The sequence below is a fragment of the Quercus robur genome, chromosome 2 (assembly GCF_932294415.1).
Source record: "Quercus robur chromosome 2, dhQueRobu3.1, whole genome shotgun sequence".
In the NCBI taxonomy this organism is placed as follows: Eukaryota; Viridiplantae; Streptophyta; class Magnoliopsida; order Fagales; family Fagaceae; genus Quercus; species Quercus robur.
Window position 1 is genome coordinate 8519705 of NC_065535.1, and position 13724 is coordinate 8533428.

General features: G+C 32.9%; 1 protein-coding gene across 1 annotated transcript; it reads left to right on the forward strand.

Annotated features, from left to right (window-relative positions):
• The first annotated feature begins 9031 nt into the window (after positions 1-9031).
• Positions 9032-10798, forward strand: LOC126712189 (anthocyanidin 3-O-glucosyltransferase 5-like). Its single transcript, XM_050411415.1, has one exon. It carries the CDS (start codon positions 9273-9275, stop codon positions 10710-10712), a length of 1440 nt encoding a protein of 479 aa, XP_050267372.1. The 5' UTR covers positions 9032-9272; the 3' UTR covers positions 10713-10798.
• The last annotated feature ends 2926 nt before the right edge of the window (positions 10799-13724 follow it).

Sequence of the window (13724 nt, forward strand, 5' to 3'; positions counted from 1 at the left end):
GGCTGCAGCCGAAGACTTTAATTTTATAAGCAACAAAGGTCGTCAAAAAACAACACTTGTAGAGTGGTTGCCTATGCAATTTCACACCTACGCTTTGATTTGATAACTTTGAAACTTGAAAGTCATGCAGTGTCGCATGCGAGGAGATCAGCCTTTGTTCTGGTCAAAAAGCGAAACCTCGAGTCCTTGACTAACAAAGTGGAGTGTACTAGTGCAGCAATGGATTTTCATTATATTACTAGTGTGGGCTGCACGTCCAAACCACATGCTAGTCTTTAGTGAGAAAAATAATACAGATTTTTTTTTTTTGAAGAAGTTTAAAGTCATGTACTTAAATTTAAAATAGTCATTTGAATATCTATGTACTATGACAATTTTTTTGAACTCATATACTAAATGTAATATCTACTCACCAAAAAATGCTACAAAGAATGATAATGAATGTCATCATCTTTCTACAATATTTAAATTTTCGCAATGAATGATAATATATGCTACAATTTTTTTGAAGATCTTCATTAAATTAAATACTTGCAATCATCTACAATGAAGATTTTGTTATTCATATTTCATTCTTTATTATCTTATTTTATGAGTCTAATTACGATGTTTAGCTTACTTATATTTAATGAATACCCTTTTAAGCAGGAAAATAAATTAAAAAAGGAACAAAATAACAAAAGACATATGTCATCAAAATTTCTATGAGATAAAATTATAAGTCTAAAAGATTTAAACCTAATAAATTAGTGTTCTCTAGGTAACAAATAGAACACCGTATATCATCATTCTAACTTTCAAAGCATGACTACTAGTCTACCACATAAAATTCAAAATACACAAAGAAATTTGTTGGGACTTGGGACAATGAAATTTAGTAGGAGTATATTAGACATTGCACAATGGAATATTTTAGGAATTATAAGATATTGTTAGGGTTTAACTAAGAGAGAAACAATAGGGGTATATGCTCATTTTCAAAATATAAATGATGAAATTATACAACTTTAGTTTAGGGGGCAATGCAACTACCCCGAACATAAAGGAGGAAAGTGTTACTTCATCAATTTGTGTGTGTTATGTGTGTGTAAAACAATATGCGTGTGTGTGTCTTTTTATTTTATTTTATTTTATTTTAAAAAAAACTTGAAACAATGTGTTAAAAAAAAAAATCAACCCAAAAAAATTATGCATTAAACAATGAATTTTAGTTCAACGAATTGAGTAAACCAAAAAAGAAGTCTAGAAACACAACAAAAAGTCACGATATTTTTACAATACCTTTATTTCTAGCTATGGTGGATCCTATTCTGATATTTTATTATTTTATTTTATAATAATGTTACATCCACAATATTTTTATAATAAATCTTAGGTGGTAAATTGCTACTGGTTTTAAATTGGGCTAATCACTTTTAACCATGCATTTAAAAATAAAATAAAATTTCAATTGAAGAAAATTGTGCCTAAAACAATGAATTTTGGCTTCCTAAATTTGACTAAACAAAAAAAGAAGCCCAGGAACACAACAAAATGTCACACAAAAGAAGTTTAGGAATATAACAAAATGTCACAACATTTTCGTAATATTTTTTATTTCCAGCTGTGGTAGGTACCGGTTTAATATTTTATTATTTAATTTTTATGTCCACAGCATTTTCACAACAAATTTTAGGTAAAAAATTATTACTGATTTAAAAATTATGCATTAAAAAAATATAAGAAAATTGTGCATGAAACATACAGTGAATTTTGGCTCACCCAATTTGACCATATATACTAAAAATGAAGTCTAAGAATGCAACAAAATATTAAAACATTTTCACAATACTTTTATTTTTAGGATCCGAATAGATATATTTTTATTTTATTTGAGAGAAATGCTACATCCATAATATTTTTAGAACAAATTATAAATGACAAGTTGTTATTGGTTTTAAATTGAACCCACTACTAATATCACTTTTTTATCCTTCAAAAATACCTTGCCACATAAAATTTGTTATAAAATTATTGTGAAAATGTTGTGGACATAGCATTTCTTTTTATTTTATTTTATTTTATTTTGATCTATAAGGATCTGAGATCTCACGATTGTGAAAATATTGTGACAAGAAGAAGATGTTATAACATTTTCATAATACATTTATTTTTAGTTGTGATTGGTCTCAGTCTCTTATTTTATTATTTATTTTTGACCTTTAAAAAATTGACACGTCAATAATTATGAAAATATTGTAAAAATTTGTTGCATCAGTGTAATTGTGTATGCACATATAATATTTAAAAGCACAAGCAAAACCAGTGTATTGTGGAAAAAAAAAAAAAAAGGCCCAATGAATGGTGCAAATTGTCAATTATTATGAAAATATTGTAAGAATTTGTTAAGCTGGTATAACTATACATACACATATAAATATTTAAAAGAAAAGACAAAACATCACAACCAAAACCGGCGTGCTAAGGTTTGTGGGAAAAAAAAAAAAAGCCTAATGAACAATGTTGTGAAAGTGTTGCAAAAAATGTTGTGGATGTAACACTTCTTTTTTCATAATACCTTTAGTTTTAGTTGTGGATGATTCTAGTATGATATTTTATTTTAACCTATAAAGAATTAACATATCAACAATTGTAAAAATATTGTGACAATTTATTATGTTAACTAAAAGCTTTATATATATATATATATATATATATATATAAAGAGTGGACAGGATGATATTACCCCTAAAAAAAAAAGCAGAGAAAAAAAAAGAAAGCAGCGAGAAAAAAAAAAAAAAGCAGCAATAGTGTAGAGGTTGAAGAAACCAAAGCACTGTAACTACAGTGCCAATTGAACAAACCAAATTGGCAATGTAGCAATTGTTCAAAACTTGAAAAAAAGGGATAAAGGATAAATGATAAAAGCTGCTCAATAAACCAAAATACTGTTCATTGAGCCCTCTTTTTATATTAGACTAGTTAGCGTGCTACCTCTTGAGTGAAAAAAAATTAAAATAAAATTTCTATTTGAAGAAGTATGAAACTATATACATAAAAAAATGTATGTTACACACAAAGTTAGGGTAACTATTTAACATATGAATATCTATTTTATTATAATAGTTTCTTAGTACTTATTTGCTAATGGTAATATCCACTCACTAAAAATTTCTAAGAATGATAATGAATATCATCATCTTCCAACAATAAGCAACTGAGTTTTCTAAGACATTGGCATAATATTTAAAGTTTCATAATGAAAGATGTCATATGCTACAATTGAACCATTTCATCAAATACTTTCAACCATACACAATGAAAATTTTTTCATTCATACTTTCTTCTTTATCATTCTACATGAGTCTAGGTACAATGTTTAGCTAGCTTGGTTTTTAATGAACACCCATTTTAGGCAAGAAAAGAAAAAATAAATAAATAACAAAAGGCATGTGTCTCGAATTTTCCATTAGATAAATTATAAGTTTTGAAGATTTAAATCTAGAAAATCAATGTTCTTTAGGTAATAAATAAAATACCTTATATCATCATTCCAACTTTCTAATCATTACTGCCATCTAAAACTCAAAATATGTGAAGAAAATTTTTGGAATATTAAAATTTAGTGGGAGTATTTTAGACATTACACAATGTAATATTTTAAGAATTATAGGCTTTCATTAGGGTTTAACTGAAAGAATAATAATATGACATATCTGCTCTTTTCCAAAACACTAAGGGGAGAATTGCTTGATTTTAAAGTTTAAGGAGGAACTGTGAACTATCTCAAACATAAAGGACGAAATGTGTTTTTATCCTAATTTTTTTTTTTTGGTGTAACGCTATGTGTTTTTACTTATAATTGTACGTAAAGATAAAAATACAATAAAAAAGAACAAAGTTTAGTTATAAAATTAATTGTAGTCTTAGGCTATAACCTTACTAAATATCTTTTTATTGGAGGTGAGTTGTAGCCTTAGGTTATAACCTTACTCAATAAAATAAATATTACTACATATTTTGAAAATCTAACCGTTAAATTTCATATTCTTTACACTTTTAATATGCATGTCAAACTTTGTGTCAATTGGATGTTATTTACTATATGATCTATAAGCTTATATTTTATGCATAATTTTAAACTACAAAAACTTACAATTTAAACAATTTATTGATGACATAACTATTAATCTTTAATTTTCTTAAAATTTTGTAAGCATGGAGGATATAAGAATAAGATGTAATCCAATGGTGGATTTGTCAAAATTCACCTCCAATAAAAAAAATATTGAATAAGATTGTAGCTTAAAGTTACAACAAATTTTGTAGCTAAATTTTGTTCTAAAAAAAAATATATAAAAAGTTAATTTAAGAAAATTGTACATGAAATAGTGAATTTTGGCTAGGAATGGCACCGGGTCAGGTTTGGACCGGGTTTTTCCATATTCGAACCCGACCCGTGAGTCTACTCCCAAAACCCGAACCCGGCCCGTTTAATAAACGGGTTTTTTTATGTGGGGCCCAGACTTGCCCTGCCAGCCCATGCCACTTCAGGGCCCAATCCGTGGCCAAATAAAAAAAAAAAAAGCCCGAAGCCCTAAACCTCCACAAACGAACCTAGATTAGAAACCCAAAAGGTAAACCCCAAGATGCCAAGATCATGCTCATTAATCTAAATCAGAAACCCAAAAACAAAAACCCCAAAATCATGTTCATCAACCTAGATTAGAAACTCAAAAACAAAAACCCTAAGATCAATTTCTTCAATCAGACCAGAGTAGCCACCAAAACCCCAAACACAAACACAAACACAAATCCTAACACAAAAATTTTAGATTTATACTTTCCCCTTTCAAAATCACAAACACAAACACAGAAATCACAAAAAAAAAAAAAGAAAAAAAAGTGAAGAACATATCATTGAGAAATAGGAATGGCAGCGAACCCAAACCCTAACAGGAACCCAAACCCTAACGATCCCAAAGGTCCCAAATCCTAACGAACCCAAACAAGAATGGCAAAAAAAAGAAAAGAGAGAAGAACATATTAGGTGCAGGGGAGGAGGGAGAATGAGAGCGATTAAGGGGGGCAGTGGTGAGACAGTGAGGCCATGAGTGTGGCTGTGCCGGTTGGTGAGAGTGACAGCTTGAGGAGTTGAAGGCAGCAGCGGTGAGGCTGTGGCCGTGTGGCTGTGGCTGTGGCCATGAGAGTGCCTGGAGATTTGAGAGAGAATGGGTTCACTAGGTGGCGGCTGTGTGATGAGAATGAGAGAATGAGATAGGGTTAGGGTATTGAATAAGTTTATCTATATATATATATATATATATATATGAGGGTGTTTTAGTAATTAGGATATAACCGGGTTGGGTCTGGGTTTTTACCAAAACCCAGACCCGCTTCGGGTTTTTTTATTTTAAAAACCCGAACTCGACCCTATTCTTTATTGGACCGGGTAAAACCCGATCCATTAGGGTCGAATCAGGCCGGGTATCCGCGGTTTGGGTAAAAATTGCCATCCCTAATTTTGGCTAAACAAAGTTGACTAAACTTAAATTTTTTTTCTAAAAACACAACATAATGGTACAACATTTTCGTAATACTATAATTTTGTTATATTTTATTTTGATTCGTAAATAATTGATACTTTAGTAGTTTTAAAAATATTATGATGACAACAAATTGTCTTAATATTTTCACAAGAGAAATGCAATGTCCACAACATTTTCACAACAAATCATAAGTAATATGTTGTTGTAAGGATCTTGTTTGCAGCCTAAACCCAAGATATATGTGACATTGCCCCAATGAGCCCAGTATAATAAATTTGTAGAGAGTGGGTCGAAGAACTAGATCCTAATGAATTTGACAACGGTTAGTATGGATTTGGAAGATGATTAAGCAAGAACAAAGAAAATAAAACTGAATCACTTCATTGTTCGAGGAGGACACACTTATATAAATTGATTACAATTGAGTACAAAAACAATTTAGATTGCTACAGTGTTTTCTCTCTATTTTTCCGATCTTTTTCTCATGGAGGATCTCTCATATTATATAGCTCTCTTTGGGTCATCTTGATCCTATACTTGTTGATCATCTGAGCCCCTACTTGAGTACCTGTCTCATCAGACACACTCTCTGGCTTTCTGTGAGTTGTGGTAGCCAATGCAGCATTGTTCAGAGGTTTTCTCCACATAAATGCGACCAGAAAAGTACCTGCAGTGCATTTAATGCGGTGGTAGCAACTTTCCCTTAGATATTTTTGGGTTTTCTTCTTTCTTGTATGTTCATGAGATACGTTCCTATCATTGGAGTTTCTTGAAGGGTTACTCTAATTGCTGGAATACATACTTGAACTGCATTCATCATATCCGAGGAGGAGTTTCTCCTCGGACCACCTTCCACCCGTTTCTTACTCATGAGATTTTAAATTGGAATATCTACTAAATATTTGTCTCTCCTTGGACCATTCAACGTCCTCAGACAAAACCCAAGGTCCAATATATGATTTTGGGCCCTTATCCCTACAGTTGTTATGGGTGACCAAAAAAGTAATTTTATTGGTAAATTTAAATTAGAACTAATAACAATTTACCTCCTATGCTTTGTTATGAAAGTGTTGTGAAAAATGTTATGGATATTGCACCTTTTTTTTTTACAATACCTTTATTTTTAGCTGTGATTGGTTCCAGTATGATATTTTATCATTTTATTTTGGCCTATAAGGAATTAACACCTCAACAATTGTGAAAATATTGTAGCAATTTATTGTGTTAATATTTTATTTTTTTAGAGTAGCTCTTATGTATATAAAAGAATAAAAAATAAAAAGCATGTTCAATAGGCCAATTTACCAACCAAATTTAAAAATGAAAAAAAAAAAAAAAGCAAGTGAAAGTGGAAAGAGTTGAATAAACCAAATTCATTGTTTCTTTGGCATTGACACTTTTTCTAGAGACACAACATAATGGTACAACATTTTCGTAATACCATAATTTTGTTATATTTTATTTTGATTCGTAAAGAATTGATACTTTAGTAGTTGTAAAAATATTATGACGACAACAAATTGTCTTAATATTTTCATAAGAGAAATGATTTGTCCACAACATTTTTTTAACAAATTACAAGTAGTATGCTGTTACTGGTTGTTATTGGTGAGCAAAAAAGTAATTTCATTAGTAAATTTAAATTAGAATCAATAACAATTTTCCTTCTATGCTTCGTTATGAAAGTGTTGTGAAAAATGTTATAGATGTCGCATTTTTTTTTTTACAATACCTTTATTTTTAGCTGTGATTGGTTCTAGTATGATATTTTATCATTTTATTTTGGCCTAAAAGGAATTAACACCTCAACAATTGTGAAAATATTGTAGCAATTTATTGTGTTAATATTTTATTTTTTTTAGAGTAGCTCTTATGTATATAAAAGAATAAAAAATAAAAAGCGTGTTCAATAGGCCAATTTACCAACCAAATTTAAAAATGAAAAAAAAAAAAAAAAAGCAAGTGAAAGCGGAAAGAGTTGAGTAAACCAAATTCACTGTTTCTTTGACATTGACACTTTTTCTAGAAACACAACATAATGGTACAACATTTTCGTAATACCATAATTTTGTTATATTTTATTTTGATTCGTAAAGAATTGATACTTTAATAGTTGTAAAAATATTATGACGACAACAAATTGTCTTAATATGTTGTTACGTGTTGTTATTGGTAAGCAAAAAAGTAGTTTCATTGGTAAATTTAAATTAGAACTAATAATAATTTACCTTCTATGCTTTGTTATGAAAGTGTTGTAAAAAATGTTATGGATGTCGCACTTTTTTTTTTACAATACCTTTATTTTTTGTTGTGATTAGTTTCAGTATGATATTTTATTATTTTATTTTGGCCTATTAGGAATTAACATCTTAATAATTGTGAAAATATTGTAGCAATTTATTGTATTAATATTTTATTTGTTATATAAAAGAATAAAAAATAAAAAGCATGTTCAATAGGCTAATTTACCAATCAAATTTGAAAATTAAAAAAAAAAAAAAACAAAAACAAAAAGCAAGTGAAACAAAAAGAGTTGGATAAACTAAATTTACTGTTTCTTTAACATGGATACTTTATTTATATATATATATATATATATATGTGTGTGTGTAAAAAAAGGGTCTGAATTTTGACTAAAGTGTTCCCCTCCATAGAAAGAGTCACGGGTGCAAGTGAGACTGCAGCCGATTACTTTTATAATCTACAAAGGTCGTCAAAAAACAACACTTGTAGAGTGGTTGCTTATGCAATTTCAAACCTGCGCTTTGATCGGATAACTTTGAAAGTTGAAGTAAATGTCTTGAGCCATATATATGGTATAAAAAAAGTCACAATTTGCCGACGATTTATGGTTGGTGAAGGAGGATTCTACCACTATTCATTCACCAACCACACTCGTTACACGGTAAATGGTCGCTTTTTCTGTGCCGCTTTAAAGGACTCAAACTTGAAAGTCATGCAATGTCGCATGTCGTGAGCTCAGCCTTTGTTTTTGAGTCCGTGACCTTGACTAACAAAGTGGAGTGTACTAGTCCATCAATGGATTTTTATTATATTATTGTAGAAAAATGGTCCGAATTTTGACTAAAGGGTTCCTAGCCTCCATAGACTTTTCTTCTAAGTAGCTACCTGACAATTATGACTTTTTGAGAGCACGGTCTAACGGTAGAAACAAAAAATGGATTAGGAACTCATAACCAGTGGCGGAGCTGGAGAGGCCAAGTCTCCTTGACATTTCAAAAATCCGATGAATTGTATTAGTAAATTTCTAAATTTTCTGTAATCTACAATAAATTATACTTACTCAGCCTCCTAGATTTTGAGAAAGTAAAATATATTCTTGATTCAATTAATTCTCGATGAAAATTATTATACAGAACACTTAACAAATTTCCAAATCAACTATATCCCAAAAAAGGAAAAACAATAATAATAGAAATCTCAAAAAGAAAATAATTAATATAACCTTTCAAAATTCCATTATAAATGTAAACCGTTAAACGAAATCACAATACGCTTGTATGTTACTGTATTCACAGAGAACTCCGCATGAGCCGAGTTAGAACCATATAACAATTTTTTTTTACCACAGCTTGCCAGACCACATAATTGTGCAAACTAGCATTTTCTCACTATGAATAGTTCAACTTCAAACTCCTTCGTATAACTCCATTACTCATCTCCTCAGTCGGTAGCACCCAACCAGTGATCTCCAACCACGTCTCTCACAAACTAAGAACCACGATGGCAACTGAAACCAATAAACCACACGCTGCAGTCCTCTCAAGTCCAGGCATGGGCCACATCATCCCTCTCCTCGAGCTCGCCAAGTGCCTCGTCATCGACCATGGCATCCATGTGAGCTTCCTCAACATCACTACCGAAGCTTCCACAGCCCAAATCCAACTCCTCCACTCACCAACACTCCCTCTTGGTCTTGACGTTGTAGACATCCCAGCTGTTGATATTTCAGCTTTGGTCAGCGACGACACTCCCATCGTCGCCAGGTTATCTATCAACGTAGAGGAAAGCCTCAAGCCTCTAAAGTCTATCCTTATCGAGCTAGGCAAGCCACAAGCTCTATTCATTGATCTTTTCTGTACTCAAGCTTTCGATGTCTGCAAAGAGCTTTCTATCCCCACGTTCACTTTCTCCACTCCTTCCACTTCTTTCCTTGCTTTCAGTTTGTATCTTCCAACACTGGACCGTGAGGTCGAGTGCGAGTTTATTGACCTTCCTGAACCAGTTCAGGTCCCAGGTTGCTCCCCGGTTCGAACCGAGGACTTGCTAGACCAGGTTCGGAACCGAAAGATTGACGAGTACAAGTGGTTCTTGTTCCATATCAGCCGTTTGCCTATGTCAGATGGTATTTTGTTAAACTCGTGGGAGGATTTTGAACCCACATCGCATGAAGCTATAAGAAAGCACCCATTTTATAAGCAAATTCCTACACCACCTGTTTTCCCAGCTGGTCCGCTTATAAAACACGACAAACCTGAACTAGACGATGAGTGTTTAGCTTGGCTAGACAAACAACCATTAAATTCTGTTCTTTTTGTGGCACTTGGAAGTGGAGGGACTCTCTCAGCTGCACAACTCACAGAGTTGGCTTGGGGTTTGGAACTGAGTCAAAAAAGGTTTCTATTAGTGGCTCGTAAGCCAACTGATGCGAGTGCTTCAGCTACATTTTTCAATGTGGGTGAAGATTTTAACGTTAATGATCCAAAGGCTTATTTGCCTGATGGATTTTTAAAGAGGACAAAGGAAGTGGGTTTGGTGGTTCCGACTTGGGCACCACAAGTTTCAGTGCTTCAACACCCATCAACTGGTGCCTTTTTGTCTCACTGTGGTTGGAACTCGACGCTGGAGAGCATGACTCACGGTGTCCCTATGATTGCGTGGCCTCTTTATGCAGAGCAGAGAATGAATGCAACGATGTTGGTTGAAGAGGTTGGTGTGGCTGTTAAGCCAGTGGGAATACCAGGAAAAGGAGTGGTTGATAGAGAGGAGATTGAGAGGGTGGTGAGGTTGGTGTTAGAGGGTGAAGAAGGGAACGTGATGAGGCGTAAGGCAAGAGAGCAAAAAATGAGTGCAGTGAAAGCGTTGGAATTTGGTGGCTCTTCTCATGAGTCGCTTTCCAGTGTCATCAAAGAATGGAAGATTGAGAAAGAAATCTCGGTCTGAATAAAATTAGGCTCAAATGTAAACTTAACGCTCTCACTTTCTTTAAATTTTATTTCAGTTTTTTAACTTTATTTTCATTTATTTTAGTTTGGCGTAAATGCTTTTTTCGTCCTTATATTTTGAGGTCATTTCTATTTTGTTCCCTACATTTCTATTTTACTACTTTTAGTCCTTAATCCAATTAACTCTTATTATTTTAGTCATTTCCGTCACTCAACTAACAGAAAAAGCTGACGTGACAAATAGAATGTACTGTTGACACAATAAATGCTGACGTGGCGAATAAAATAATAATAAAAAATTATTTATTATTTAATAAATGCCAAATCAGCATAAAATAATAATAAATGCCACCTCAGATCCATTTTAATTTATCAATTTTTTTTAAAAAAAAAAACATAATTAAAAATAAAAAACACATGAATTTAGATCTAACATCCTCTTCATCAAGAACACAGAAGAGCACAACCCAAAAAAAATCATACAAACCCAGAATATCAAACACAAAGAACACAAGAAAATCAAACTCAGAAAAATCATAAATGAATATTGTACAAAACAAAATCAATCCACATATATACATAAACCAAATTAATAAATAAATAAATAAAACTTGAATTCAGATATGGTAATTCGTTGGTTTCTCCATCTTCATCTCTCTCTCTTAAACACAGAAAAGAAACAAAAAAAATCTAAAGTTGGGCTTTGAATCTAACAGCAAACCATGAATACAACAATTACAATCAAATCTGAACAAGGTGGAAACCCAGATCAGCAAAATCATAACCCACAATTACATGGACAAAATTTCAGAACCCAAACCCAAATTTTTTTTTTGAAATTTGGGTTATGAATTTTTTTTTTCTTTTTTCTTCTCTTGGAACCAGATTTGGGGAAATTGGATTAGGATTTTAGGGTTTCTTCGTTGATTTTCGATTCTGCCATTGAGGGAAAAGAAATCAAATCCACCACAGTACAACACAGCTACAAATTTGAATGGGGAAGAACGAGTTCCTAACCCCAAAAGCGATCGCGAATCGGATCAAAGCGAAGGGGCTCTAGAAGCTCCGATGGTATTGCCAGATGTGCCAGAAGCAATGTCGCGACGAGAGCGGTTTCAAGAACTCCTTATCGGAGTCGTACCGAGGGCTATTCATATCGCCCCGGCCGGACAAGAGCGTGGTGGAGAGCAAGGTGATGCAGAAACAGGAATTCGTGGAGCAGAGGAGGGTGACATTGGAGAAGTACCTCCGGAGACTCGTGGCGTATCCGATGATCAGGAGAAGCGATGAGCTGAAGGTGTTTTTGCAAGTTCAGGGGAAGCTGCCATTGCCGACAACTACTGATGTGGCTTCGAGGATGCTCGATGGGGCGGTGAAGCTGCCAAAGCAGTTGATGGGGGAGAGCACCGTATTGGTGCCGCACGAGATGGTGCAATCGGCTAAAGGAGGGAGGGACTTGTTGAGGTTGTTTAAGGAGTTGAAGCAATCCATGGCCAATGATTGGATTGGCTCGAAACCAGTTGTGGTAGAGGAAGACAAGGAGTTCTTGGAAAAGAATGAGAGAGTGAATGATCTGGGTTTCCACCTAAGATTCAAAGCCCAACTTTAGATTTGTTTTGTTTCTTTTCTGTGTTTGAGAGAGAGAGAGATGAAAATGGAGAAACCAACGAATTACCAGATCTAAATTCAAGTTTTATTTATTTATTTTTTTTTAATTTGGTTTATGTATATATGTGGATTGATTTTGTTTTGTACAATATTCATTTATGATTTTTCTGAGTTTGATTTTCTTGTGTTCTTTGTGTTTGATTTTCTGGGTTTGTATGATTTTTTCTGGGTTGTGCTCTTCTGTGTTCTTGATGAAGAGGATGTTAGATCTAAATTCATGTGTTTTTTTATTTTTAATTATGTTTTTTTATTTAAAAAAATGATTAATTAAAATGGATCTGAGGTGGCATTTATTATGATTTTATTATTATTTTATGCTGACTTGGCATTTATTAAATAATAAATAATTTTTTTTAATTATTTTATTCGCCACATTAGCATTTACTGTGTCAACAGTACACTCCGTTTGTCACGTCAGCTTTTTCTGTTAGTTGAGTGACGAAAAGGACTAAAATAACAAGCGTTAATTGGATTAAGGACTAAAAGTGGTAAAATAGAAATGTAGGGACCAAAATAGAAATGACCTCAAAATGTAGGGACGAAAAGAGCATTTACGCCTTTTAGTTTTCTAAGTTTCAAATTTATTCAAGGGATACAAATTTTTTTCGTCTCTATATTTTCACATGATTCTCACTTTGGTCCCTAACTTTTTTTTTCACCGCTTTTAGTCCCTAAAATCAAAAAAACGATCTCGTTTTTGTCCCTACCGTCAGTGCCCTAATGGCAAAGTCCTAGGTGGCAGACGGAACACCTTATTAGCTGACGTGACGCTAACGTGGCACTGATGTGGCAATTAAAATATGATTAAAAAAAATATTATTTGGCATTTTTATATGCCATGTCAGCATTTTAATATTTTATAAAAAGCCATGTCAGAAAATTTAAACCAAAAAAGAAAATAAATTAAAAACAAAACTTAAATTAAAAACACAGATCCAGACAGATCTAACATAAACTCAGATCTAACACAAACCCATAAATAAAGAAAATTAAAAACAAACATTAAAACCTAAATAAAATATATAAAACCGAATTTTCATTTTCTTATCTCTATCTCCCTCTCGGGTCAAACTCCTCTCTCTCCCTCTTGGCTTTCTCTTATTTCTTTTTCTCTTTAAGTTCAAGTTGCAATTTTTGGGATATGGCTTTGATCTGGGTTTAGAGAAAGAGAGGCTGAGATGTGGTGGTTTGGATTTGGGTAGAGAGAGAGGGGCTGAGATCGGCGGTGGTTTGGATTTGGGTTTAGAGAGAGGGGCTAAGATCGGTGGTGATTTGGAGCAGATCAAGGGGAAGGAACCTCTGAACCGGCCCTTTCGCTTTTTGGGTTTTTCCTCGACCAACG